This window comes from Osmia lignaria, chromosome 8 (genome assembly GCF_051020975.1).
Source record: "Osmia lignaria lignaria isolate PbOS001 chromosome 8, iyOsmLign1, whole genome shotgun sequence".
Lineage (NCBI taxonomy): Eukaryota > Metazoa > Arthropoda > Insecta > Hymenoptera > Megachilidae > Osmia > Osmia lignaria.
Window position 1 is genome coordinate 10,436,320 of NC_135039.1, and position 26,279 is coordinate 10,462,598.

General features: G+C 35.8%; 6 protein-coding genes across 15 annotated transcripts in view; 3 read left to right on the forward strand and 3 right to left on the reverse strand.

Annotated features, from left to right (window-relative positions):
* Positions 1-796: 796 nt before the first annotated feature.
* Positions 797-3,506, reverse strand: LOC117608831 (mast/stem cell growth factor receptor kita). The gene is made up of 9 exons (XM_034334473.2): positions 3,283-3,506; positions 2,984-3,203; positions 2,752-2,906; positions 2,435-2,690; positions 2,262-2,371; positions 2,103-2,190; positions 1,620-2,040; positions 1,308-1,549; positions 797-1,231 (listed from the first exon to the last, which is right to left on the reverse strand). Exons 1-9 carry the CDS (start codon positions 3,504-3,506, stop codon positions 797-799), a joined length of 2,151 nt encoding a protein of 716 aa, XP_034190364.1.
* Positions 3,507-3,743: 237 nt separating this feature from the next.
* NC2beta (negative cofactor 2beta) lies at positions 3,744-5,238 on the forward strand. Of its 2 annotated transcripts, XM_034334490.2 has the most exons (3): positions 3,744-3,812; positions 4,594-4,664; positions 4,728-5,238. In XM_034334490.2, the coding sequence occupies exons 2-3, from the start codon at positions 4,603-4,605 to the stop codon at positions 5,236-5,238; spliced, it is 573 nt and encodes a 190-aa protein (XP_034190381.1). In that variant the 5' UTR covers positions 3,744-3,812; positions 4,594-4,602. The 2 variants fall into 2 exon arrangements, with proteins under 2 accessions (XP_034190381.1, XP_034190380.1); XM_034334489.2 differs by lacking the exon at positions 3,744-3,812 and having other exon boundaries at positions 4,526-4,664.
* Positions 5,239-5,496: 258 nt separating this feature from the next.
* On the reverse strand, positions 5,497-7,495 carry LOC117608837 (nonsense-mediated mRNA decay factor SMG9). The gene is made up of 8 exons (XM_034334482.2): positions 7,070-7,495; positions 6,951-6,997; positions 6,691-6,880; positions 6,298-6,594; positions 6,088-6,232; positions 5,894-6,014; positions 5,717-5,828; positions 5,497-5,637 (listed from the first exon to the last, which is right to left on the reverse strand). The coding sequence occupies exons 1-8, from the start codon at positions 7,216-7,218 to the stop codon at positions 5,559-5,561; spliced, it is 1,140 nt and encodes a 379-aa protein (XP_034190373.1). The 5' UTR covers positions 7,219-7,495; the 3' UTR covers positions 5,497-5,558.
* A 448-nt stretch (positions 7,496-7,943) lies between these two features.
* Positions 7,944-13,845, forward strand: Mer (ezrin/radixin/moesin family protein merlin). Of its 3 annotated transcripts, XM_034334481.2 has the most exons (10): positions 7,946-8,227; positions 8,379-8,485; positions 8,568-8,697; positions 8,783-8,988; positions 9,058-9,285; positions 9,354-9,563; positions 9,666-9,772; positions 10,889-11,018; positions 11,098-11,433; positions 12,134-13,845. In XM_034334481.2, the coding sequence occupies exons 2-10, from the start codon at positions 8,387-8,389 to the stop codon at positions 12,509-12,511; spliced, it is 1,824 nt and encodes a 607-aa protein (XP_034190372.1). In that variant the 5' UTR covers positions 7,946-8,227; positions 8,379-8,386; the 3' UTR covers positions 12,512-13,845. The 3 variants fall into 3 exon arrangements, with proteins under 3 accessions (XP_034190371.1, XP_034190370.1, XP_034190372.1); XM_034334480.2 differs by having other exon boundaries at positions 7,944-8,227; positions 8,312-8,485; positions 9,354-9,772; XM_034334479.2 differs by having other exon boundaries at positions 7,944-8,227; positions 9,354-9,772.
* A 404-nt stretch (positions 13,846-14,249) lies between these two features.
* Pex12 (peroxisomal biogenesis factor 12) overlaps positions 14,250-26,279 on the reverse strand; it is a 36,737-nt gene continuing 24,707 nt past the window's right edge. For 4 of the 7 annotated variants that reach the window (XM_034334486.2, XM_034334484.2, XM_076689805.1 and 1 more), the window contains exons 2-7: positions 15,822-15,963; positions 15,450-15,558; positions 15,179-15,375; positions 14,750-15,118; positions 14,578-14,663; positions 14,250-14,497 (exon numbers count right to left, since the gene is read on the reverse strand). In XM_034334486.2, coding sequence (XP_034190377.1) covers positions 14,386-14,497; positions 14,578-14,663; positions 14,750-15,118; positions 15,179-15,375; positions 15,450-15,558; positions 15,822-15,941 — 993 coding nt within the window. In that variant the 5' untranslated portion in view covers positions 15,942-15,963 and the 3' untranslated portion in view covers positions 14,250-14,385. The other 3 variants (XM_034334483.2, XM_034334488.2, XM_034334487.2) reach the window with 3 other exon arrangements.
* Positions 18,667-25,099, forward strand: LOC117608834 (nose resistant to fluoxetine protein 6-like). Its single transcript, XM_034334475.2, has 13 exons — positions 18,667-22,150; positions 22,230-22,474; positions 22,563-22,756; positions 22,835-22,947; positions 23,022-23,264; positions 23,342-23,549; positions 23,644-23,809; positions 23,886-23,965; positions 24,022-24,117; positions 24,191-24,320; positions 24,454-24,628; positions 24,742-24,884; positions 24,957-25,099. The coding sequence occupies exons 1-13, from the start codon at positions 21,943-21,945 to the stop codon at positions 25,062-25,064; spliced, it is 2,109 nt and encodes a 702-aa protein (XP_034190366.2). The 5' UTR covers positions 18,667-21,942; the 3' UTR covers positions 25,065-25,099.

Sequence of the window (26,279 nt, forward strand, 5' to 3'; positions counted from 1 at the left end):
GTGGACAAAATATACTAATATAGGAACGGCTTATTATAGGACAGAGGTAGTGAATCATAATTCACAAGTTTATAATCACCGGATATACTTTCTGCCCAACGTGGCTTCAGGGCCGGCCCTGGGCCTAGGCAGACTAGGCGAGCGCCTAGGGCCCCCATAGGCAGGGCCGGCGAACACACTGAACCTGCTTTGCGCCGCCCCTGCCCATAAGACTGGTAAGTATTATGTATTGATATATGCTCACCATTTTAGATTTTGTGTTTACTTGAATATTAATCCATGTAAATGCAAATCTAAATTAGTTATACAAGCTTTAATGTTAATTTTGTAAATTTTATTTGAGGTACTTTTTTTATGTCATATATGTGAAGGGGCCCTTTTTCGGAGCACGCCCCAGGCCCCCGAAATCTGAGGGCCGGCCCTGGTGGCTTACATTATACATATACAGCCGTACGGCGCTTGCGCGTTACCTTGGTAGCGGAGCGTGGCAGAACCAATCAGAGTCAACATGCGCAAACAAAACCAAAATTCGTTTATCCAATGGTACTATTCTCTCGTGAAAAATATGTTTACATGTGTATATATATATATATGCATTGGTGATTGATGTTTGGTTAGAAATTTTCGAGTGCAACATATCCGATCAAATCAACAACGAACTGATAACAAACAGTGAGTAACATTTTGTTTTATTAATCATTTCATACACATCTTTTTCCATATACAGATACTCTTTCCAAACACTTGTTTTAAATGTATTTCTGAAATGTTTACGAAACAGCAGCCACTATCAGCGTTACGTGTTTTCGTTTATAAACGATAACGCATAACAGGGATTGGATATTGATCGAAGAGAATTTAACGAAGCGGTCGTTGTTTTTAATTCGGAAAGAAGTTGCGTGAAATTTGGCCTATCTTCGGGTTCCGCAGCCCAACAGGAACACATTAGGTTATAAATACACAGCGGAACGTCATCTGGTTTCTCTAAACGACCATTCTCATGGATAATGTAACGTAACACACGATCATCCTGCACGTTTGAATAGGGAAAAGCTCCTAAAGTACTGATTTCCCAAAGTACTATCCCGTAGGACCATACGTCGCTTTTTGATGAAAAAGTACGATCTCGTATGGCTTCTGGTGACATCCATCTTATTGGAAGACGACGTGATTTTTCTTCAATATTTCTTATCATGTATATACCATTACGCGAAAGCCCAAAATCAGAAATCTAAACATTATTATATTCGGTTAAGATTTTCACTTGTACCGGATGAATTGTAAATTGCTATTGCTAATCAGTCTACCTTAACAGTTAAATCTGCGCTAAGAAGAATGTTTCTGGCTGCAAGATCTCTATGAGTAATTCCTTTAAGCTCCAAGTGTTCCATACCTGCTGCGATGTCTGTGGCAAATTTCAAAAACTGATACTCTTCCATTTGCCCAATCCAATGTTCTTCTTCTTCGCTGCCAGTAATGTTTGTGTATTGTCCAAGTTTGTTGGCATTCATATTGTTTGGTACGATAGGACATATAGAAGCATACAAAGCTACAAATTAAGACAGTATAATTCATAATAGCACACTTTTCTTGAGATCTCCGAGTAGCATATCACTTACTTTCTGAAACGTTTGGTTTAAGTAATCTTTCCAAAACAATTTCATTGACCTGCATAGGTTTATCGCTCTTCTCTTTTCCTTGAAATGTATGTAAATAAGTTAATAAGTCTCCGCCTTGCATGTATTCCAGTAAAATGCATATCGATCCATTCGGCTGAATACAGTACCCCAAAAGATCTACTAAATTTGGATGCGTTCCTGCCATTCTCATTATTTCAATCTCCTTTAGAAACTGCTGTTGAATTTCCAATTTAGGAGACAGAATATTTTCTTGGGACATTTTCACAGCTATCAAAGTGTTATTTTTGTCATTTAAACAGCCAAGATACACTTTTCCAAATTGTCCTGCACCCAATTCGCGTATCAATTTGATATTTTTGAATGGTACTTGTAGTTTGTCAGTTTCTTCTTTATGTACCCCCTGCGGTAATTAATTCAAGTTTTATTACTAATCCTAAGTATAAAACTTCTATGAATTCTTACCTCAGATCCATATAAACCATATAGAATGTTATCCTTTTGAAGAATTGCTTCTGCCCAATGAGATTTGTATCTATAAATTCTACGTATCCTAAGAGAACAAAAAATTAATTAATCTTGTATTGGATAATTAATCAATTGATTTGCTACTTCAATATTTACCGGGCATTGGTTTTATTACCAAATGATAAGAAGTCGTGCTTAGGATATAATATCAAGCTCAAAACACCGAATAAAATGCATCCACTTAGTACTCCGCATAATATGATCCACTGAAAAATGTGTTCCTTATTATACGTTCATTTAAAACCTCTGGATCTCTATTAATAACTTACTACATTATGATTCATAATATTAGTTTTGACATTGAATAACGTAGAATTTATAATGAAACTTCCTCCTCTTCCGATGCAGTCATGATTGTTCACAGCGTTAATTATCACTTTATAACCACCTTTAACTTTTGTATATTTTTCAGTGGAGCTTAAATTCCATAAGAACGTTGTTGTTCCTGCAGGCACTTCTCCTATCTTTGTTACGTTATTATATATGGGTAACCCTTTTTTTGAGGTTGAACGAGATACTCCAATACTATAAAATTTTTCCATAGATTAAATTGAGATACACATCAATTGTACACCAAGTTATGTACCTGATCAGATAAAAAGAAACATCGGAAGCATTAGGAGCTGTCCAGTTTACAACCATTCGATATCCTTTTTGAATAACGTTCACTTTTGGAACTGGCGATTTAGCTATGAAACAGCTACACGTATCACCTATGCATTCTGGAACTGTATACAAAACCTGTAAGATTTAAGCGTTTCTCTTATTAAGAGAATATATAATAAATAATCTGAACGTATCATTTTGCCCGTACGCACTTGAGGTATATTTATCATATGCTTTGTTCTTGGGTTTGCGATAACTTCTATTTTGTAAGAACAACCAGGTTGAATATGTACGTCTGGCAGATCCTCCAACTCATTTGTCTCTGGCAGGAGCACATTAAATTGTTTATTATTGTGTACCGTATAAAAACTTGATCCCTCTGGACATTCTGCGTTTGGTTTTTCCATGTTTGGTACGGTTGTGATTATAATGCTGCGACAGCAAATTAAAATAAGATAAATTAGATTATACTGATAAGAATTTTTTTTTACATTATTTAAGAAATCTTTACCTGTAGTAGGATGGACTTCTGTTACTGTTCGCAGGTAACCAAGATATGTTCAATTTCAAATATTTATAGGCATCCCTACTGTTTGTATACCTCTCATCTTGCACTGCTTTGACGCTTAAGTTTCGTACAGGTTCAACAAAATCGATTTTTCTATACGCCTCATCGCATAAATATAATGAAATAAATATAACACACGCAAACGAAAATCGAATTCGAGTATTCATTTCATTTTTTACACAATGAGAAATTAAATCATCGCTAAACTACATGGCACGTTACGATAGTGTACTAAGTTTTAGTCAGTTTATAATCAGGGTACACATTTATCTGGGAATCTTTACTTTGCGGTGAACGTGCAACATTTTTCAAGTATGCGATAAGACGATAAGCTTAACTCTTAATGCCATAACTCTAATCGTTATGTACGTACTGGATATTCAAGGATTCCAAGAATATCAACGATATAAAAAATAAAATAAAATAAATATAGAGGAAGAGTACGTTGAATTAATATTAACAAGAGTGTACAGGTAGAATAGAATGTTTACATTCTTTATTGTCCTTGCATATACAGTGAACTGTAAAAGTATTCGGACACCGTTTAAAAATGAATATCTAATTTAAAATTGGACCAAATTACTTGAGACTTTTTAAGAAGCTATACAAATTAATTTACTATATGTGCTTTGTCGTTTTGAAAAATTACAATTTGTTGAAATCGTGGAAAAAAATAGTGAAGGGTTATTTTTCAAAAATTTTTTTATTTGTTGATTCAAATAAGTTATGTGAATGCTGAAAATTTTTGTAATTAAGTAATTAATTTAATTATTAATTTTGAATAATTAAAATTGAGTAATTTTTCAACTATAATGACAATTTAAAATGTCTTTCGTTGATTCAAATAAGTTATGTGTATGCTGAAAATATTAGTAATTAAGTAATTAATTTTAATAACTCAAAATTAATTACTTTTAATTATTTAAAAAATTAATTATTTAATTACTAAAAAAATTAATTATTTAATTACTAAAATTTTCAACATACACATAACTTATTTGAATCAACGAAAGACATTTTAAATATACAAAGTAATTTTCAAAAGTTCAAAAATTACCCTTCACTATTTTTGTTCACAATTTCGACAAACAGTAATTTTTTAATACAGCAAAAATACATATTTTAATAAATTAATTTTCATAGCTTCTCAGAAAGCCTCAAATCATTTGGTCCAATTTCAAATGAGATATTCTGTTTTAAACGGTGAGCGAATAATTTTGTAACCCACTGTGCATGCATGAAAATGATCAACAGACTGAGGTAATGGACGACAATAATAAAAGAACCGACGAGAATTACAGAAAATCCGAAGAGAATAAAAAAAAGTACGGTTGAACGTGTTGCAAACTTTTGGCGGGAAACAAGTCTGTTTCGTTTTTATGTTGCAGGGAAGAAATGGCCTCGGCTACTATATCACCGACAGAAGATGACGAATTGACTTTGCCACGCGCGTCGATCAATAAGATGATCAAGGAAATTCTGCCCCACGTACGCGTGGCAAATGAATCACGGGAACTGATACTGAATTGCTGCACGGAATTCATACATTTGCTTTCGTCCGAGGCGAACGAGATTTGCAATCAACAGCAGAAGAAAACGATCAACGCTGAACATGTGCTTCAGGCACTCGAGAAGCTTGGATTCGGAGATTACAGCGCAGAGGCGGAGGCTGTTTTGCGGGACTGCAAGGCAGTAGCAGCGAAACGAAGACGTCAGAGTACCAGATTAGAAAATTTGGGGATTCCAGAGGAAGAGCTCCTCAGGCAGCAACAGGAATTGTTCGCGAAAGCGAGGGAGGAACAGGCTGTGGCCGAGCAACAGCAGTGGCAACAGCTGCAAGCGGTTGCGCAAATGGCTTCGATGCAACAAGCAGATAGCGAGCAGGAAGATTACTCCTAAACATGTATAGTGACTGAACGATTCTCCTTTTCGTGTGTTGATGTGGAAAACCGGTGGACGAGGACATACTCTTTTTATTTCAGCCAGTCTGGGATAATTGAAATATATCTTCTTTTCTTCTCCTTCTCTTGATTTATTCCACTTCATACATAGTATTTATGGCTTGTACACTACTTTCAGTAATCATCAATTATCGCATTCCTACCTTTGTTCTGTGATGTTCTTACAATAATAATGATTATAATAGAGAAAATACGTCAAAGAATCATGTATATATCATTGTAGTTACCATATGGTACTATAAAAGCCGAAATTATCGATTATGGCATTAATCTTCCATATTCAGAAGATAGATGACTCTTTTTAATCGCTTCCATTACTCTAGAAACGTAGTGATACCTGAGTAATACAAAGGCAATTGATTAAGAAAACGCCTATTGAAAAAAGAAAAGAAACAGAGATTAGATTTCATACATACCAATTCTTTTCTGTTAGAGTAGAGGGTGTCATTGGATTTCTATTAACACCATGTATCTTCGTTTTTAATTTCTCTATTAGTTTCTTCTCATTATAATGCATAGTTGGTTCCTCTGCAAGAAAAAAGATACCAAATTAGAATTGGATATTAAATTAGATATTAAACACCGAATCGTACCGTAGTTTGTGATTCGAGGTATGAAAAATAAGTTCAACCCTGCCTCCATCGAATGATTACTCATATCCAAACCACTGTTAATTTGTAATCTAGAACTGGAGAATACCTTGCTGTAAAATTCCTGTAAACGATGAATCATTGTAACAGTTTCACTCAATGAATAATGGAATAGATTTTTTATAAAACAATATTACTTTAACTTTCTCTATGGTGTTCGGTGTGAAATCTTCAAGTTCAGCTTTGTTATGCAGAAATACAATGTGTGGATAGTATTCTACGTAGTCTTGATCCATGTTACTCGTTGAAGATGGCTTTAACATTTCTGCAGTTTGTAAAAACCTACAAGTTATAAATGTTCCTAAAATTTTCTGATGAAAATTTAAAATTTCATGTATAATGCTTACCTAACTAAGTTTGGATCGATAAACCAGTCTTGGACAAAAATGATCACATGACATACAGAAAAGAGGAACGCTGCAAATTGTAAAGATTGTAATTCTAAATTAGTTTCTGTATTTACAAAGTCTGTTGTAGATTTCTTTTGATCGTAAGAAGCAGAATAATCTATTCTCGATCCAGAAAGTATGGGTTGCGTATCTAAATATATAACTCTGTTCTTTGTTACAAAGAAATCAATACCAGAGGTACAATTTGCACCGCTTTCATGATGGGATATATCTTGAACTGGAAATACATCAGGCCTGTGTTGGTAGAAAAAGAACGATAGGATATAAAGTGTATCGTCACAAAAATTTTGAACGGTAATAGGTGGTTATAGGTTTTGCAATAATACCAACACATAGCTGGATGTCAATAAAGACATTATAGTAGATTTTCCAACACCCTGAGCTCCTAAACATCCTACCACCAGGAAATCTTGTTGATCGTACAGAAATTCGAGAGGATTTTCGCAAAGTTGCATATTTTCATCCATGAACTTTACACATGTGGTCATCTCAAGACACATGGGTAATATGGTACGTACAGCTAAAGAAAACGTGAAGCTTAATAACTTTTAATATTCTATGATAATGATTCAAGGAAAAACAATACTTACAATCTTGTACTTTTGACGGAACATTGGTAGATGTGTCTGTCTCTTTTCTGGAAGATAAAAATTGTATTGTAGGCTAAAGCTTTAAGTTATATGTTACAATAAAATATAATTATCATTACTTGTTACTACCATTACGTTGGCTTGGTGAAACAGCTCTGTTTTCGCCTTCCCTAGTTTTCAATATAAATGTAGGACGATCTATAACTTTAATTGTACCTCTACCATCAACCTCTTTAACTTCTGAATCTTTCGGTGTAATCGACATCATCGTTTTTTTGTTTAATTCAGATTAATTGCATGTGTGAACGATCAGAGTGCAAACTTTCCTTTTGGCATTTAACCACACAATTCTTTGTTGCCAAACAAAACTAACACATCAAATTCAAATGAGTTGTTTTACCATATATCGGTACCATGGTATCAATAAGAGGCTGTTCATCCATGCTCCAAATTGGTTGAAATTTTGGAAATAGGTTTCTTTTTAATAAAAATGATGATTCCAAGAAGGATTTTTGGCGACTCGAGAAAAAATTTTTTATCATCTGGATGTCATTCCCTACTTTACCGACGCATAATATCGAATTATCATGGCCACCAACAGTATTTTGTCGGTGACACGATTTAGTAGAGAAGGTATTAGAGAAGATATCCTCATTGTTTCCCGGATTTTCAAACAAGAAAAAATGGAAAAGATCCATTTGTGCAATTACTGACCGTCCCGATGGCTTTGTCGAAAGCGTAGATAACAGTAGATGCAGATACCATACCGGTAAAGTAGGGAGTGACATTCATGTGATAATAAATTTTTCTTCGAGTCGCCAAAAATTCTTCTCGCAATCATCATTTTTATCAAAAACGAATCTATTTCCAAAATTTGAGCCAATTCGGAGCATAGAGGTTTTCGAAAGTTTAGCCCAATAGGATTTCATCCGTGGTTTCGGTAATCCATCGATGTTACAGATTTGAAACTCATGGAAAAGAAACTGTTAGAATATCTATGTTGATAATATGGTCACTGTCGAAAACGAAGTTACTCGAATTGACTGAAATTAGTGGAATAAACTGTTTCGAAACATTAGGATCGGTTTATGTAGAGTAGATGGTTTTGTTTCTCCTTTCTTTTTGCAAATAAAGTTTTAAAAAAAACCGGACTAACACGATGTGATTTAACGAGGAAAGTTCCTCATTAAGTTGTCATGGTTCCCTAAGAAGATTGAACAGATAAAATTATTATTACGTGTTTCAATGTATTTTGTCAATATGTTGCGAATGCGTAGGTAAGGTTATCTATTATTTTATTTCTTGTATCTTTTTAAACTATATAAACATTTATACTTAGCGAAGTCTTGCAATAATCTTAGGAGCTTTGATTTTTTTTTCTTCCATTTTTTTTGCGATATTGATTGCCTTCTTTTTCGTGATGTTGAGTGAACATAATGAAGAGTAAAATGCCACCATTTCGAAGGAAAAAGTCTGGAAAATCTTTCCCTGTTAAAGTCTGTACTTTAGACGCTGAATTGGAGTTCAGTTTAGAGGTTAGTTTCACTTTTTTTTCAGTTGTGTAATTATCCTTCTGTCATATCATGTAAACAAGTACTCTGAACAAATTATTTTCAGTGGAGATCAACAGGGAGAGATTTGTTTGATTTAGTCTGTCGTACGATAGGATTGAGAGAAACATGGTATTTTGGACTACAGTATGAGGATGCCAAAGGATTCATATCATGGCTAAAATTAGACAAGAAAGGTGAATTATTCGATCCGTCGAATAAGGTTTATTTACTCCATAAACATTACATCCATCGTTACGTGATAAATTAATGTTTCTTTAGTGCAAGATCAATGTATTTCCCAACAACCGACGACACCTTTCATGTTCCTGGCAAAGTTTTATCCGGAAGCTGTCGCAGAAGAATTAGTGCAAGAAGTAACGCAACATTTATTTTTTCTTCAAGTGAAGCAAGCCATCCTTTCTATGGATATTTATTGTCCTCCGGAAGCATCCGTGTTATTAGCTTCTTACGCAGTACAGGCAAAGGTGATTGTTTTCTTAAAATAATATTCCCTCCACTGTTCTAAATTCTAACTTGTCGCATAATACCATTAGTATGGGGACTATGACGAAGTCTCGTACCGTCCAGGAATGCTTGCCAGTGAAGATTTATTGCCGCAGAGAGTAATCGATCAGTATCAGATGACACCTGAAATGTGGGAGGACAGGATAAAAATTTGGTACGCAGATCATCGTGGGATGTCTAGAGATGAAGCAGAGATGGAATATCTTAAAATTGCTCAGGATCTAGATATGTATGGTGTGAATTACTTTCCTATTAGCGTAAGTATTTAACCCTTTACTTTATACCTTTCTCATTCAATGTCACTGACCGTAATAATAAATTGTAGAACAAGAAAGAGACTGATCTCTGGCTCGGAGTCACTGCCCTGGGATTGAATATTTATGAAAAGGAGAACAAACTGGCGCCGAAGACTACGTTCACGTGGTCGGAGATACGGCACATCAGCTTCGACGACAAGAAGTTTGTAATAAAACCGGTGGAGAAAACGTCGCCGAACTTCGTGTTCTTCTCGCAGAAAGTTCGCATGAATAAACTGGTAAAAAAACAGTCAGATGTTGGCAGCTGGGTGAAGGGTTTGATAGCTTTAAGATTGGACGATCATAACAGTGACAAAGCTGCTCACATATTATTTGTTAAGATCCTGGACCTGTGTATCGGCAACCATGATCTGTTTATGAGGAGACGGAAACCCGACTCGATGGAGGTGCAGCAGATGAAAGCCCAGGCCAAAGAGGAAAAATCTAGGTAAGTTTCTAGCGTATTTTGACAAAATTTTCATTGTAATTCAATTTGACGGGCAAGTTCAAGTTTCTAGAATTTGTATCGCTTACCTTAACAATTCTGAATGCGGTATGTTAAGAAAATACTTTACTAACATTTATAGGAATTAAAGAAATAAAATAATTTACAACAACTCAGATGATTTATATCATTATTGTAAAATGTTTTACCAACATAATTATATGCATGTGATTGATTAATTAATTAAACTACTTAAAAATTTACCTGAAAGTACTGCTGGTAAAGATTGCTGCTTCTTCTGTAGTCGCTATTTACAAAAATGAGTTCTGCATAAAGAAACTGGTTGATATATTTTACATCATGATCTAATAAGAATGGTTAATTTAACATTGATGATCTTTTATACAGGGTGTCCCAGAATTCGCGTTGGACCTGTGAAGGGGTAGCTTTTTCGTCATTAACCTAACCTCCAATTCAAACGTTTATTAATTATTCCATTTCAGTAATTTCTATTCGTTGTTTAAAATGCTTAGAATTTTCTTTTTTACATTATGACTGGCGATAAGAGATCATATTCCTTATTCATTTTTAAACACCAACTAAAAATGTTCAACCAGTTCAATTTTTTTATTGCGCCATGCCAACGGGGGGCCGAGCTGACGCTGCCGTCCCTGAGCCCGCGCGCTGTGCGCGCTCGGATTGGTCAGTGCTTTTTCCATAATAATTCAAAAACGAAGCTTCCAACAACATTTTCGCAAAGGAAAATGTTGTTCAGAATCACCCCAGCTACCTTCACAGGACCAGTGCGAGTTCTGGGACACCCTGTATTTTACCAGGCCTTATTGTAATCCACCCGTATCCCAATTCCTAACCTCTTCGATCCTCTTTCTTTTCCTGGTTTCAAATTTTTGTAGGAATTGTCACGAGCAAATATAATTAAATAGATATTTAACCAGGTCAGTATGCATATTTATGATTTATATAAGTCACGAGAAACATTCCAAGAAGAAACTGAATTATTGATAGATAAGTAGTCGTTTATCCAATTGGTAAATTAATCATAATATTACGTTGATAGAAATTTATAATTCTCTTCGTCTAATGATTTCATTTTATTAGGAGACAAATTGAAAGAAACAAATTGGCGCGAGAGAAACAGCTTCGAGAAGCAGCGGAGAGAGAAAAGGCAGCAATGGAGCAGCGTCTTTTACAATATCAAGAAGAAATTCGTTTGGCAAACGAAGCACTTGTAAGATATTAACGAGGCTGGAGATAATTGATTTCAAAAAACATAAAGGGAGCGTAAGAAAATTGTTGATATATTGCAGAGGAGATCTGAAGAAACTGCTGACCTTTTGGCTGAAAAAAGCCGCGTAGCAGAAGAAGAGGCGATGCTGTTGAGTCAGAAAGCTTCGGAAGCCGAACAAGAAATCACGCGTATACGATTAAACAATATGAAGACGGAGGAAGAGAAGGTTCATCTTGAACGAAAAACTAGGGAGGCTGAATTGTTAACAGAAAGATTGGTGCAAGAATCAGAAAGGAGAGCGGCAGAGGCGGAGAAGTTGAAGGACGAATTGTTACGTGCACGAATTGCGGAAAAGGAAGCGAAAGAAAAGTTGTTAGAGTTCCTTAGCAGGAATGCTTATACTGCTACTATAGCTGTGAATATTGAAATTCTAGAATTAAGTATACAGGGTGCCCCAGAAATCGCATGACACCCGGAAATGAGGGTTGCTGGAGTGATTCTGAACAACTTTTTCCTTTACCAAAATGTTGGTTCAAGTTTCGTTTTTGAATTATTAACGAAAAACACTGACCAATCAGAGCGCGCGCTCAACCACCGCGCTCGGCTGCGCTCGATCATGGTCGTGAACAAACGCATTAGCACAGCGCAGGTATCGAAGGAACCCACGCTGTGCCAATGCGTTTGTTCACGACCGAGCGCGGTTCAGAGCCAACACTCTCGTAATTGAGCGTTGGCTCTGAACCGCGCTCGGTCGTGAACAAACGCATTGGCACAGCGTGGGTATCGAGGGAAGCGTGCGAAAAATGTTACATCATTTTAAATTAAGAACAATGTGGAATTATTCGTTATTCAAGAATAACGAATGCGTTTGTTCACGACCGAGCGCAGTTCAGAGCCAACGCTTCCGAGGTTGAGCGCGCGCTCTGATTGGCCACTATTTTTCGTTAATAACTCAAAAACGAAGCTTCAATCACGATTTTGGTAAAGGAAAAAATTGTTCAGAATCACCCCAGCAACCCCCCATTTCCAGGTGTTACGCGAGTTCCGGGACACCCTGTACATTTGCACTAAGGTTATGTACAATTAATATTCTATTTTTGTATTCATGTTTACAGCCGGTGCCAAATCTATTCCCATCGACACAAGTACTGCCATCAGATTTGCAAGCAGATCTTCAAACGTTGCAGTTGGATACAGAACCTTTACCAACTGACCTAACCTCCTATGATCTAATCGCTGATGGAGATGTCGATCAACTATCGTTAGAGATTGAAAAGGAAAGGGTAGATTATTGGGAGAAAAGTAAACACTTGCAAGAACAACTGAGAGAATTACGTACCGAGATTGAGGTTATGAAAGTTGGTGAAAAACAGTGTGAGTTGGATCAGCTACACGAAGAACAAGTACGACTCGGTGAGAACAAATACAGTACATTAAAAAAAGTGAAGTCAGGATCCACTAAGGCCAGAGTTGCGTTCTTCGAGGAGTTATAGTTTCGTATACCGAGAGATTGAGAAAAGTAGATTATATCGAATTGACAAAGAAATGAATATCTGATTTCATATGAAACTTATGGATTATGTAAAGACACGTACGTATGTATACGTTGTAGAATACTGACACGTACGCTTTACTTTTTTGTAACAATGTACATTTTACTTTGTTATATACATAGCGGTAGTACACAGTTTGCATGCTGATGTTCTAAGTGTCCATGATTGGAAGACCATACTTACACACCTTCGTCGAATGATAACTGCAGTAAAGTTTTTTCTTCCTTTTTTTTTTTACTTTACGTTTGTTTCCATTCTACGTATCTTTACTTGTTTGTTGTGCTAATTTTAAATGTTTCAATAACATAGCAAGATAATTAGATTCATATGTAAAGTATGTGCACAGAAATCAAAATTACAGGTATAATTACTAGGCGTTAATGTTTACGTAGAAGTAAGTAATTCTCGAAGGCATGAATATTATTCCTTTGTTTTTGATCAAACGTTAGGCAAAACTTGGAGGAAATATGTAGACAGATTTTAAATTAGGTTATAAACATTTAAGGGAATATTACAATAGATCTGTATATAATTTAAAAAAAGACGAATGTAAAGATTCAACCAGTGTACGAGTATATGTAACATTCTTTTTTTGTTTTTTTTGGTAAGCCTATTTTTAAGTGTAAAGCAGATCATTGTTGTCAATTTTTATGCCATGAAACATAACTAACATGATATATCGTTAGTTTAATTAGACTAGAGCATTAGAATCGTTGTGCATTAATTGTGGCCTTTGAAGTAATGTTCCTATCAACATAGCAAAGAAGTCAGTGTTCAAGTATCTCAGCGTCGGGCTTTCCAAATGTCCCAGTATATTTTCACAGTCGAACCTTAGCTCAATGAAATTTAATGTAAAAAGCTTTTTTAAACATTTTTATATACAGTTTGTTACAAAATTGTACATAATTACAAATATTTTTACGTAAAACCAGTGAATCAATGAAGTGTCCTTAAAGAGAAAAAGAATTTTAATTTTTCAAATTTCTTTTAATCATTTTTAATAACATATTTAATAACGGAGAATATATAAATCCTTTACAAAACGTGCCATAATTATTTGCAAATATGTAATCATAATACATTAAACTCTGAATAATAAATGTTATTTTTATACGTGCTTTAAATTATCTTTTAATTAAAGAGATTTAAGAACAAATTTCCATTTTTGGAAAGCTGTAGTTCTAAACTACAAGGTTATTAACCTTCGATAAGGTTATACAATTTCTGTTTATTACTACTATTACTCGAACACTGATTATTTAGTGATATGGAAATGCGAAAATAATAAACACAAATGAATAGCCTCGTTATATTATATTGCTCTTTTATTTTTCGAATCATTCTTATTCCTAGATTCTCTATAAACACGTTGAAAGTCTAGTAGTCAGTATTGATTATGTTATTGTGTAAGATATTTTACCAAAACTTTGGTGCGAATGTTGAAACTTTTGGCGCCATTATCTGTGATTCGTGTACGCGAGTGTATTGGACGCTACTTGAAAAGTCTTTTGGCTAAAATCAGTATTTTCTATAATAATAACGTACCTGTAAATGTTATCTGCAACTACTTATTCAACTAGTTTACTCAGTAATCTATAACTAGGTCTTTTTCATGAAATTCAGGGTAATAGTGAAAGTTATGTAACGATAAAATATATTATTAATAAATATACTATTTTCAGCAGCAAATGATTTAATATTTTCTGTAATACTGATGAGAAAGTTTTCTACGCCTTAGGACTAGGATGGCAGAGGAAAAATATGACATTTGAAAACAATAATATTCTTTATTTACATGTAATATCCATTGCTATTTAATCTAAATACAAACGTATTAAATCGTCTTCCTTAGCAGGGTAGTTTGTTACTGGACATTTGCCACTTTTGCGTATCACAGAAAGAATACATTGGTAACAAAATGCATACCTGTAAAATGTAGTATTTATAGGATATAACAGAATTTCAATTACTTATTTTTATAATACTATTTTCTATAATACACGTACCCAGATACTGAAAGTACCGTGTGTACCCTGGGCGTCTTACAACAGATCGGACACATGCCTTTATATTTCTTTGCAATTTCTGGAATCTATAATAACAATGATGTACAATATTAATAAAGAAAATATTTTATCTGTTCGTATAGCAATAAATACTTGATTATTATTCGCTTACCACTGGAGGTGGTGGAACGGGTAGTGACATTAAATTTGTAAAGTAATGTTCTTGATTCCACCAGGATAAAAATTGAAGGAAAAATGCTCCAAATTCGAGGGACGTAGTCACCACTCTTTGAAATATATCTAAACCATCGCTGATACCAAAGGAATTATTTTTTATTTTTCTTAACAAATCAGAAACACTGATTACCATCTTTGGTTCGGTATATGTCAAAGAAATAGATAACAGTCTTAAAAGTGGTGAAGTAAACACTGATTTCCCAGAGATGTAAAGTACATAATTATATAGTACCATGAATTCGTATAACATGAAAGTTACTGTATATCCTTTGACAATAAATATACGATATAGCTTTTCCCATTTCTACAAAAAAAAGACAAATTTTGAATGTCTTTTGAATAATGAATACTATATACTACTTACCGTCTGTGGTAAATAACCATCTATTTTCTCAAGTTTATACCTTTGACTTAATTGAAAAAACTTATTTTTTAAGTAAGGAAATAGAACTAATAATATTAAAGATATCCCCTTCTGCTGTTTTGATAATTCACGCTGATTTGAAGAATTTTCTATGGCTATACGTTTTAAACTATAGAACGCTTCAGAAAAGGAAGCAGCTGAAAGAAATATGTTTATGAATGATTTATTCATAGATTATTAAATTTTGTATGCTTTATCACTAATTACTTACAATGTTTTTTTAAATAATATCTTTGAAGAATTACATTAAAAATCAAGTAACATTCATCGGCCCATTTAAGAACATGTTCGTACCTGCCATGGTTAAATGATACAATAAACTAAAAACAAATTAGAGAAAAGTAGTTAGCGTTACTCAATTTGTTCGTTCCGCATTCAATTTAAACTTCATACCCGGATATCCGGTTTACAGACCATATGTCAGTATAATGTAAGATCAATATAATAAAAATATGTAGGAAATTGCTAAAAATCTTTTTAAATAAAAATCCAGTAGGATTATTTTAAATAATATATAAGAAGCTAACAATTTTTTGTATGTATACCCTGAAAAACATACATCAATTTCAAAATTCTAACCTACCGATAGAATCTTCTTAAAAGCTGGTTCAACAGTAGATGCAAATGATTCTTGTGCTATAATTTCAAAAATGGAAGGCTTTGTAAATGCAGTTCCAGTTAAATATGCTCCTTTCTCAGCCATTTGGGCTTCTCTTCCTTAAACACTGGGAACAATTTTTCATTATTCATAAAGTGACCTATGGTCTCTGATAATCTTATAGCAAATCATATAACTGATCAGAAATTTAAATCAGTTAGAATATACGTCATTGCTAATAAGTTAACAATTATTCAGGTTTCTTAATTAATGTTGATATGTAATTTATTAAAATATGTAAACACATAAATTATTGTATACTACTCGATACTTATAAAATACAATGCTATCTAGCAGAATAAGGGTTAAACTTTACTTTACCGGACCCAAAATTTTGGACCTATTTTTTTTTTAATTATTAGTTTTTGATGTGTTGAATCCAAAAATGCAAGTCTTAACTTTAGGAATCCAATGGTTAAAAAGTTATGAGTGTGTAAAGTTCGACACTTTTAGTGCATTTGCTACGTTACTGTGACGCCATATTGGCTTCTTGTCCAATGAACGGTGTCGCTAGCTACGGGCAGACGCATGTGGGTGCCGATCACTTCAGCAGGTTTACTCAAACCGTAAAGGGTCTAGCCGTATAAGCATAGTGAATCGGCCCCAGTAACAATTTCGGTTGATATTTATATCACATAATGCTTTTTGCCTAAACAACAATTGTGTGCAATTTCAACCCCCTACCCCCTCTGATAAGGGAGATATGAGGGTAAAACCCAAAACCTTTACCATTTTTTTTCTCAGAAACTATTTAAGATATTTGATCACATTAAAGTGCAAATAGTAGGTATTCATTAGCTGTATATCATATTTTTTTTTCAAAATTTTTATTCGATGATTAAGGGTTGAAAATTAATAAATAAATCTTTGAAAATGATTTTTATAAACAATCCCTTGGATGACACCCACCGAAAAAATTCAGAATAATCCTTTACTATTTAACTATTATCTGTAAAAATTTCAAAAGTGTCGGATTGGTACATCATAGTTAAAAAAAAATAAAACCAATGCAACGCCCTTTCATAAGGCAAAGCCGGCCTGAACGTTAGAGGCGCTCAACCTAACCGACCTACAGGGGAATACGTAGCGCCGACCCGCCACGTTTCTCGTACCAGAAACAGCTCTCAGAAAAGTATGAGCTCTTCTTTCCCTAAACTGTGTGTTAGTTAACAGTCATTTATTTAAATAATATATTAACAATTTAAATTTTTTAATTAAGTTTTCTGGTCCTAACTTTTAACGTCCGTGTTTTCACAGTCTTTCTCGTTTTAAGTATGTGGGAGCCCTAAATCACAGATTTATACCATGTCTTGAACAATGGCACTGTGTTAGATGCCATTAGTTGTCCTTTTAATAGTCAAAGAAGGTATCACAGTTATAAATGCAATATCATTCTATTCAACGCTGTAAAGAACATAGACTTCTATAACTATTTCCGTCTTTACCTTTTCACGTACGTATTACTTTTAATTAAATTGTAGCTGGTACCTGTGAATAGTTGTAACTAAGATTTTCCTCGTTTTAAGTATATGGTCGCCCTGAAAAGGGTTAATTATATTATAGCGTACCAGTACTACCTGGAAATGGCTGTAATTAAGGTGACCTTCGTTTTAAGTATATGGGTGTCCAGAAAAGAGTTAAGCGCGTTTTATGGTACAAATGGTGTATTTTCCAATGCGGTTTATATGCCCTGATACTTTTTTACGCAATCACGGAGCCTAAATTGGCGTGTAAATAGACGCATCATAAAGGGTAAAGCGTACGATCCTGAGTCCATGATTTTAGTGTCCACTGTCTTGTTCCCTCTTGTTGCCGAATATAGAGGAGTCGTTAATTGGATAGAATTTCCAAACTTTAAAATCTCGCGGTAAAAACGTTATCTTGCGGAATTATTGGACGAACATGACGCGTTAAATGTACAATATTTACAACAAAACAATAACATTATAAAAATGAAAGTTCGGTCGCGACATATAAACGGTAAAACTTACAATTGTTACATAGAATACAAATCAAACGTAAATAGTTACGCGGGTATAAACCAATATGCATGCGAGACACACTTAAAACGAGAAACACCGTGAAAACACGGACGTTAAAAATTAGGACCAGAAAACTTAATTAAAAAATTTAAATTGTTAATATATTATTTAAATAAATGACTGTTAATTAACACACAGTTTAGGGAAAGAAGAGCTCATACTTTTCTGAGAGCTGTTTCTGGTACGAGAAACGTGGCGGGTCGGCGCTACGTATTCCCCTGTAGGTCGGTTAGGTTGAGCGCCTCTAACGTTCAGGCCGGCTTTGCCTTATGAAAGGGCGTTGCATTGGTTTTATTTTTTTTTAACTATGATGTACCAATCCGACACTCTTGAAATTTTTACAGATAATAGTTAAATAGTAAAGGATTATTCTTAATTTTTTCGGTGGGTGTCATCCAAGGGATTGTTTATAAAAATCATTTTCAAAGATTTATTTATTAATTTTCAACCCTTAATCAACGAATAAAAATTTTGAAAAAAAAATATGATATACAACTAATGAATACCTACTATTTGCACTTTAACGTGATCAAATATCTTAAATAGTTTCCGAGAAAAAAAATGGTAAAGGTTTTGGGTTTTACCCTCATATCTCCCTTATCAGAGGGGGTAGGGGGTTGAAATTGCACACAATTGTTGTTTAGGCAAAAAGCAATATGTGATATCAATATCAACCGAAATTGTTACTGGGGCCGATTCACTATGCTTATACGGCTAGACCCTTTGATACTGTCTGAGTTTGTTAGATTTATATTTAGGTTAAACTTCACTTTAGGGGTCACCAAATTTTTTTGGGTATGGGTTCCATCAGTAGCTGTATTTAAATTACTCATAAAATTGATACAGTAGAAGCAATAAGCAAATGCATGGGCTGTACGCTCTCTCTTTAAGATAAATATAAACCTAACTAACTTCGACAGTATCCGAATGCGGTAAGGATGTTAATGTACGTATTGGATAGAAAAGATAACTTAAATTCTATAAAAATTGCAGCACATGTAATTAATTATTAATATATGCAATGATTATAGCACAGTTGTAATAGTTATTCAAAAAAAAAAAAAAATTATCATTAAACAGAAAAAAAATTGGTAACTATGGACTTGAACCGGGGACAATTAGATTACGAGTTATCTGTTTAACCGCGGAGCTAACCGTTTGTATATATTGGTTTCTCAGACTTGTTAATATACCCAGTCACTTCATTTTCCAGCACGACATTATTTTTCGCTGTAAAGTTTGCTATCTGGTAAGGACCATGCCAAATTTGTCTTTTCGTGGTTCGACCAGGACGTATGCCACGTCCCCTACCTGTCCTCTAAATGGATGAGCTTTCGCATCGTAGTAGGACTTAGACCGGATTTTTGCACGATTCAGATTTTTAGATGCAATTACACGCATCTCGTGCAACCTATCATTCAAATCCCGAACGTACCCGGTGTACGTGGGTAAATCGTCGCTCGCAGGGAACGAGGTCGGTGCGCGTGCACGCTTACCGTACACCAATTCGAACGGTGTAAATTTCGTTCCTTCGTGAACCGAGGTGTTGTACGCAAACATCGCGAATGCTACCAGCCTATCCCAATCGTCAAAGTCCCCCAAATAATGCGTAATATAGTCTGCTAAGACTGCGTGACTGCGTTTTAAAGAACCATTAGTCTGAGGAGAGCCCGAGAACTAGTACTAGCTTTAATTGTTAATATCTTTTATATAATTAGTCGACTGCCCCCAAAATGGGGTATAGGCGTGTTCAGGACGACGAGCTCTACAAGGTGGCAAAGTTTCAATAATAAGTGAGCGTAACGCAACTTCGAATACATTAAACAACTACTTAAATGCATCTTTTTGCACCGTTTCTCTTCTGATTTCAATAAATGCTTCTTTTTCTATCGTTGCAAAAACTCTGGTTGGTTGCGTCAAAAGCGGGACTCTCCTGGAGTTATGTCGGTTGCCGTGTGCAGGGGTTCATTCGACCGGGCATGGAGAGGGGAGTCTTATGCCACCAAGATGTCCGACCTCCGACTACAGTAAAACCTGGATAAATGCAACGAAAGAATGCTTGGATAAGTGCAACATCGCTATCCCCTCCAGTTGGGGGGATCCCCCTAGGGGAACCGAGCCGCTCGACGAGGAAACCGTGTAATATGATCCGACCGTAATATCGACGTGACTAATACTAATTGAACGATAAAACTTTTTTATTTTTAACTTTTTCCTAATGAAACTTTTACTAACACATTTGTGAGATGTTTCTGATTAAAATGACACCAAACACGATATAGTTTGAATTATATTTATAAACAATAGTAATAGAATAAACAACATAGAATTGACACCACGACTAAATACAAAAGATGTGTACGGATACAGAATCGGCATGTCGGCTGAATACAAAACGTGTACGGACGCAGAATCGACACCACGCTTGGATAAATGCAACCACTGGGTCCCAATCTTGGTTGCATTTATCCAGGTTTTACTGTATTGGGAACATAGTCAAAATGATGACATAAGATGATGACGGCGTTGATGGACTTATGCCCGATGACGGTATAGGGCGCTTCAATCGACACGGCTCATCGAGGGCAACAAACGACCTAATAGGAGCGAAGACCTGAGGCCGGGAACATGATAAAACTTCAAACTAACCTAACCTAACCTAACCTGTTTTTTACGAGGGGGGAAAAAGGGCATAGGCAGATGGACGCCCGGTAGTGTTGCACACCTACCATTGAAGTATACCCACTAAAAAAACCCGCCTCGATTTCGGCTGGGCGTGCCAGTGCCACCAAACCACCGCCGGAACCGCTATTAAGCATTTCTTCGGGGGAGGGCGACAAAGAATCTGGCCGTGGAAACTAAATACCTAACCTAACCTAAGCTGGTCCTTATTAGAAGCGATCGCTCCTCTCCCCCGTTCTTTCTTTCCTCCTTCTCCTGATGATGACGATCATGTCATCCTCTTCCGCATCATTTCTTAACCCCTTACACTATTTTGACGAGTCTGACTCGTGATAAAAATTTTAGGCCAAACTTGAATATCACGAGTCTGACTTGTGATCGAGATTTCGAACTCAGAGATTGCGAATTCTCTCGCACTCAGTCGCAAAATATCATGTTTCAAAGTTCCGACAATCTGTCTGCACCGCTCGGCTCCTATCCCCACCATTCGGGCGCCCCGTGTTTGGCCTGGCTTTTTCCGAGTTTCCGCATAGTGCAAGGGGTTAATCGGAGGTACGATAACGGATCATCCCGTTTGGATCAGACGGTGGCTGCTGCTTCACTCCTCTCCGTACCTCCTCCAGGTCATCATCGTCCTTGCCATGCTTTTGGCCTCATGAGAGTCTCCTCACCTTGATAGGGATTTAAGACAAGACAACACCTGCTTTTCTTTTCTCTCCATTGCCATCTCTATCCATCATCGTTATCATCTCATGTCATCATTTAGACCATCTTTCCGCATCGTCGCCCGATATTTGGGTCAGAAGATCCAAAAGCTGTACAGTGTAATATGAAAAAAAAAGAAACAAAAATTATCGTACACTTGTACTGTATCATGGTGGGATGTGTCTTTAACACGACCGCGACGGGGTGTACCACCGGTGGTACATTCTTGTCTGTCCCATGGGACGGGATGCGCCACCGGAGATACATACACAATGGTTTCATCGGGCGGACTGAGCCACCCGTGTTATATGAACTATTATCGCGTCATAGCATTTAAATAACTGATTATTGAAATTAATAAACTTTTTTTAACCACGCTCCACGACGGGGACAATAGATTAAGGCCTCGTCACGAATGTATTAAAGACGACGACAATCACGACGATGTAAGTCACAAAGGCGACGCTCTCAATTGGATAACGTCATTCTGAAACCCAGGTGTTCTTCATTTCAAGTTCAACGGATTGTTAGACTACTATCCATTTATTAATCATCCAACTAGTGATTGCATCAACTTCGGAGTTAACTAAGAAGCCTTAAATAATTTACTGGATACAATGAAATACAAGAGGATGAAGATCATTCTGCTAGCGTGCACGTGTGTGACGATTAATGCACTCAAACCAGAGCCAGAAGCGTTGATGGGAAACTCGCCTGGTTATGCGATTACCACCGGAATACAAAACCTAAATTCGACCAGATGCCGAAGAGAAATGCAGATATTCCGGGACGCGGTTGACAACGGTGTACTTTGGAGTTTCAGAAGTCCGTAGTGTGTTTTCTTCGGTAAATCTTCACTGCAAATGGACACAATTAAAAATGGGATGTTGTTGTTATTTTCTAGTGTTGGACGCGAGCGGACAACCAACGTCGGGATACATTTCAGGAAACAACTATTGGGTGGGAAATAGACAAGAATGCGAGTTCCTTAGCCAGAAGAGACAATTTCCATTGTCAGAGAAGAAGATTCGAAATAATTCGATCTACCGTAATCCAGCCGAAGAGTTTCCACCTTTCGAGCTCAACTTCTTTGGTGCTCATCTCAGTCAGAATGGCACTGTGCAGTATCATATGAGGGTTCCTATCGACGTACGAATGATTCCTGTTCTTTTTAAGATGCGAGTGGCGAACAGAAGAATAGAGGAAACGTAGTATCTCTAAATTGACATCTTTTTAGGAGATAATAGTACTCGGACTTTGTCTGCCAGCATCCTGCAGCGAATACGAAGTGGGTACAATGCTAAAGAAGGTATTCGACGATAGACTTCTTCTAGTTGGACAACTCTATTCGACGGACTTTGAGTTGATGAAAATCTCTAATCTGAAAGATGATCATGCGTGGCTTCTCAGTGGAAAAATTATTATGATTTTGTACGTAAACGCGATTACAGATCAAAGGATTCCAAATTTAAATGATTAACTTCAATATTCAATTTTGCCTGTTCGTAGATTTATTTTGACAATATTATTCGGTACAACGATAGTAGCCACGTTATACGATATTCTCATCTATCAGAAACGTCTGCAGAAAAAAACAGACGACGACGACGACGGCACTATCGGTAAGCGATAGTTTAGGATAGTTTTACGATCGTAGTGTTGTTTAATAATAGTACTGTTGTTCAATAATATGTAGAATTTAAGAACAACACGGAGGAGAAGTCGGAATATAATGAAGAGGACGCTGTACCATCAGAACCGAAAGCAGAGAATCGAATTGCAAAAATCCTTATATGTTTCTCAGCTTATTCGAACATGAAAGAAATATTCAAATTAGACAATAGTTCAAATGATTTGAAAGCGTTTCATGGCATGAAGGTTATTGGAATGATATGGCTCATTTTTTTCCACGTTATATACTACACACTGAACGTCACTGGTAAAATAAATGTAGTTACTTGAAATAATTCATTTATTCATACAATCTCTAATCTTATGGTGTTCCGCTAAGTTTAGGTAACAAGGCAGAAAGCGCTATAGCAACCACCAATATTGAATTGCAAATCATAGCCAATGGTACATTTCCTGTGGATACGTTTTTCTTTATCAGTGGTTTCCTCGTGGTGTTTGGATTTACAAAGAAATTACAAAAGAACGAAAATAACGCTTCATTTAGCAGGAATGTAATGATTTTCATTCGTGCAGTCATCAAAAAATACATCAGGTACTCTAAGGCTTTCTTGATGTTCATCAAAGCGTTCTCTTGATTAAACCGACTGGACTTGTTCATATAAAAAATTCTAACTATGATTCAAAAGGTTTACACCGACGTACTTGATTATAATATTGCTCGCCATCATAAACTTCACTTGGATTGAGAAATTTTCATTGATGGATTTCAATGAACCGATGCACGAACTATGCTCAAAATACTGGTGGAGAAATATACTCTACATCAATAATCTCTTCGAATGGAATGATATGGTATGGTAAATCTAAATTTATTGGCAATATAAAATTATTGGCAAATCTATACTTTACAGAGAAATAATTGTTTTAGTGTCTGACATGGAGCTGGTATATCGCCAATAACATGCAGTTCTTTGTTTTTGGTACCTTTGTTTTGATTTTATCAAGCAGGTAAGTGTGTCATCAATATTTGTAGAAACTTTTTATTGTAATTTAATCACTTTCAGCTACTATTACACTGCTCTAAGCTTAAGCATGGCTACTATGTTTTTATCCATGTTGGTGCACGCTTATATAACGTACGACATAGGATACATTCCTACGTGAGTGTAATAAATATTTGTTTATTTATTGTATATTTGTTAAATATGGAGAATCTGAACGTACCCTTTGTAGATTAGATATGCTACTTGAGACGTTTACTTCCATGTACATACGACCATGGATGAGAATACCACCGTACATAGTAGGGATGGGCACAGCGGTATTTCTTGCAAAATGCAATTATAAATTACATTTGTCAAGGGTACTTAATTACTGATCCTTTTTTCTTTTCAATATTACAATACTTTCAAAGCTTTCAATTTTTGCGAAAACACTTTACTTACTGGTGTCTCTATATAAATGCTATCTGTATCATTTTTTATCTAATATTTCAGAAAGCGTTAGCTGTCTGCTGGTTCCTCAGCGTTTTGTGTATATGCACGATTCTATTTGGTATCACAAATAGAAACGTGTCGCTTACTGTATCAGTCCTTTACGAGACGTTTAGCAGATTTGCTTGGAGCCTTGGAATAGCATGGCTCGTAATCGCCTGTGCCACAAACAATGGCGGTAAAACCGAACAATATCTTACAAAATTACTATTTGATTTTTTTAAAATAGAATATACCTAAGTACAATACAAATGCTGATAAGTGCTTTCTTTGTTTTTCTTGCAATTGCAGGTATCGTAAATCAATTTTTGTCATTAAACTACTGGATTCCCTTCAGCAGAGTAACGTTCTGCGCTTATCTTCTAAATCCATTCTTAATACAATTAATGGGTATGTTTAGCAATTATCCATTCAACGTTGAAGTTTTAACGACCGTAAGTTTCTAATATTATTCGTATCCTCTACAGACATGTGAATTTTTGAAAATACTATTTATTTCATTTCAGGGTGCTTATGGTATCGCAATATGTGTAGTTACTTTCTTTGTGGCTTTTGGATTGTCGGCGATGATTGAAGTACCTACGACAATATTCTTACGAACACTCACTACATAGTATCGTGGACCTCGAAGTGCACAAATTACTTTATTGTAGTGTATGGCGGGGCCAGAAAGGGCCCGCAGGAAGGTCCTGTACGAAGAAGCCAGCTAGGCTCTTCATGCGCGGATTACACAATACTACCTTTAACCCGTCCGATCAGCAGCGGGAGCTTTCTTTATTTTGGATGAGATAGAAAAAGGTTAGGTTTGGTTAGGTTAGTTAGCCAAAAAGTACTAACAAGAAAAGGCCTGAATAGCTTTAGTCACTGAAAAATAACTATCTACTCACAGCCGACTCTAGTACTAGCCGTGCTGAAATAAAAATGGCAACACCGCGGGAGTCCGGTCTGAATATATCAACACCTACCCTACTCTATCCGCCTCCCGGATTCCCAGATTCCCAGCCAATCAACGTCGTCAGACTCTCGGCTACTCTCTGGACTTCACATAACCTCTTTGGTTTCGTTCCAATAATTTCGCATGTTTCAAGGTTTTTATTAACTTATATACACGTTCATCAATTCTGAAATGTTTCAATTTGATCCAAAGATGGTTTCATTTTGCTTCATACCTAAATTTTCTTGAAACCACAGTAAATATTTCAAATATCATGCTTCACAACACCAAACTACTTTGAGAGTACACAAAATATATATCATGTTTATAACAATTTTATACTACCACATCACTTCTATTTGCCATAGTTGCAACGTTTATATATTGTTTATACATAATTAACACAAAATAGTGTATATTACTACAGCTTTTAATTAAAAAAGACGTTAATTACAATTCCGAGCACAGGACTCTGTTTTTGAAAATAGGACTCCCGATTGTCACGTGAGCGGTGTTGCCACGTTGTTCAGCATGGCTAGTACTAGAGTTGGCTGTGCTGTGGTACAATAAGTTGCATCGAACTCGTCGCAGTGAAGTTCTGCGACAGTTACACTCAAAAGTTGTAAAGTCCCGTTACAAGGCGAATAAATTCAGATCATTTAAATTCATTACCTTTTTTTTTTTCTTATTTAACAAGGAGAAATCTTCGAAAAAGACACCCAAACTTAACCTAACCTAACCTAACCCTAACCCTAACCTAACCTAAATATTGCGGTGATGGCGCTGTATTTGCGGTGGTTTACGCGTTACACAGCAACATTCGCGTTTTTATCATAATCCAGCGTCAGGAGCGGATCTATCTGGACGAAAACCTCTCGCACAACAAAATTAACGT